General features: G+C 61.6%; 1 protein-coding gene across 1 annotated transcript in view; it reads left to right on the top strand.

Moving 5' to 3' along the window:
• Positions 1-2189, top strand: part of ADAD2 (adenosine deaminase domain containing 2) — a 5201-nt gene extending 3012 nt beyond the window's left edge. Inside the window, exons 3-9 of the mRNA XM_019634812.1 lie at positions 214-390; positions 479-629; positions 716-883; positions 1006-1241; positions 1344-1581; positions 1877-1997; positions 2085-2189. Coding sequence (XP_019490357.1) covers positions 214-390; positions 479-629; positions 716-883; positions 1006-1241; positions 1344-1581; positions 1877-1997; positions 2085-2189 — 1196 coding nt within the window. The remainder of the gene's footprint in view (positions 1-213; positions 391-478; positions 630-715; positions 884-1005; positions 1242-1343; positions 1582-1876; positions 1998-2084) is intronic.

The following is a 2189-nucleotide window of genomic DNA, read 5'->3' on the forward strand; positions in this document are numbered from 1 at the left end:
CACACACACACACACACACACACACACACACACAATGGAACTTCTTGGCTTCCTGAAGGACAAAGGATGGGAGAGCAGGCTTCAGCATCCATGGTAACCCACTCCTCCTTGTCTCTCTTCCAGAGCCCCTAAAGACCCCCAGCAGGCCTCTACTGGGCTCCGTGACTGTAGTTAGGTGGGCCCCTGTTGACCCAATCCCCATAGCGAAGGGAGGGGCACAGCCTGTGGGGCCCCCACCTCTGCCCCCTTCTCCCCCATGTGCAGAGAACATCCTGACACACGAACAACGCTGTGCAGCTGTGGTCAGCGCCGGCTTTGACCGCCTGGTGGACGAGACCTCGCCGTACTGGGCCTGTAAGGGGACTGTGGCTGCAGTCATCTTGGAGAGAGGTAGGGTTTGCCCTGCCTGCCCCCACCTCAGAAGGCCCCCATGGGCCCCTCGCCTTAGGGCAGGCTTCTCTGTCTTCTCCCCTCGCAGAGGTCCCAGATGCCAGGGGCCACACCAAGGAGATCTACCAGCTGGTGGCACTGGGCACAGGCAGCAGCAGCTGCTCTGGCTGGCTGGAATTCTCGGGCCGGCAGCTTCACGACTGCCACGGTCTGGTCATCGCTCGCCGGGCCCTGCTGAGGTGAAGGGTGGGTGGGGTGGATGCTCTGTGGCAGCCCTGGGCAGGACGTGGCATCGCCCAGCTGCTCCTCTGCCTGTCTCTCCCAGATTTTTGTTCCGGCAGCTCTTGCTGGCGACACAGGGCGGACCCAAGGGCAGGGAACGGTCTGTGCTGGCCCCCCAGCCAGGACCCGGGCCCCCCTTTGCCCTCAAGCCCCGGATCTTCTTACACCTCTACATCAGCAACACCCCCAAGGGAGCTGCCCACGACATCTAGTATGTGGGGAGCTCCCATGGAGTCCCTTGGTGTGGCCGGATTGGGAAGGGCAGTGTCGTGCGGGGTCAGAAGATTGGCCTTGTCTCTCGCATCCAACGTCCTATCCTCCCCACCCTTGCAGCCTCCCGCAGTCCCCTGAGGGCAGTGGCAGCCTCCTGCACAGCACCCCCTTCCGCCTGCAGGCCCACATCCGAGGGGAGCTGAAGCCTGTGTGTTACTTGGCACCCATACTCCGGGACACCCATGTGGGCTGCCTCTCGGCCAGTGACAAGCTGGCACGCTGGGCCGTGCTGGGACTGGGCAGCGCCCTGCTGGCACACTTCTTGCCTCCCCTCTATGCCACCAGCCTTGTCCTGGGTGAGGACCCCGAGAGGCATGAGGGTGGCAGGTGGGCTCAGGGTGGTGTTTGGGAGAGGGTGGTGGTGACTCAGACCATGACTTGTGCCTTCTGCTCCACAGCCGACCCCTGCCACGACCCCCCAACTTTAAGCAGTGCCATCCACACCCGGCCCACCCTAGATATGGGATCATGCCTGCCACCTCCCTATACCCGTAACAAACTGCACCTGTTTTCGGGGCCCCCGATGGCCACCTCTGACCCCACCCCCAACACCTGCCATGACCTGAGCCTCAACTGGAGTTTGGGGGACCCTGATGTCGAGGTTGTGGATGTGACCACCGGGCGTGTGAAGGCTGAGTAAGAAGGGCCCGTGGATGGGCTAGAGAAGGGGCTCGGAGGTGGGGGGTCCCCATCTCCCTGCCCATGGGATAAGAGTGTGCATCTAGTTACCAGCTTGGATTCTAATCCCAGCTCAGTCTCTTACAACTCTGACCATGGCCAGCACTTTTATCACCCACGCGGTGACAACCCATGACACCCCAAGATTGTCATGGCGTGAAAGGAGATGGTGTAAGAGGTGTGGTGTGGATCTTTCAGTTTAGCTAAACTTTTCCCTCCTCTGATCTTCATGTCCTTTCCTCTCCATCTCTAGTGCTGCCCTGGGGCCTCCCTCCCGCCTCTGTAAGGCAGCCTTTCTCCGGGCCTTCCGCCAAGCTGCCCAAGCTCTTGGGAAACCCCACCTCCTGGCCTTGAAGACCTACGAGGAGGCCAAGGTCAGCTCCTTCCCTCCCCTCCAAACCTCTTGCTCCTGCACCCCCAGCAAGCACCCTCCCTTCACTCCCTCTCATCTCCTGCCCTAGGCTGGGCCCTACCAGGAGGCTCGCCAGCAGCTGTCCGTCCTCCTGGACCAGCAGGGCCTGGGGGCTTGGCCCTCGAAGCCATTGGTAGGCAAATTCCGAAACTGA

This window comes from Hipposideros armiger, unplaced genomic scaffold (assembly GCF_001890085.2).
Source record: "Hipposideros armiger isolate ML-2016 unplaced genomic scaffold, ASM189008v1 scaffold_19, whole genome shotgun sequence".
Classification (NCBI taxonomy): domain Eukaryota; kingdom Metazoa; phylum Chordata; class Mammalia; order Chiroptera; family Hipposideridae; genus Hipposideros; species Hipposideros armiger.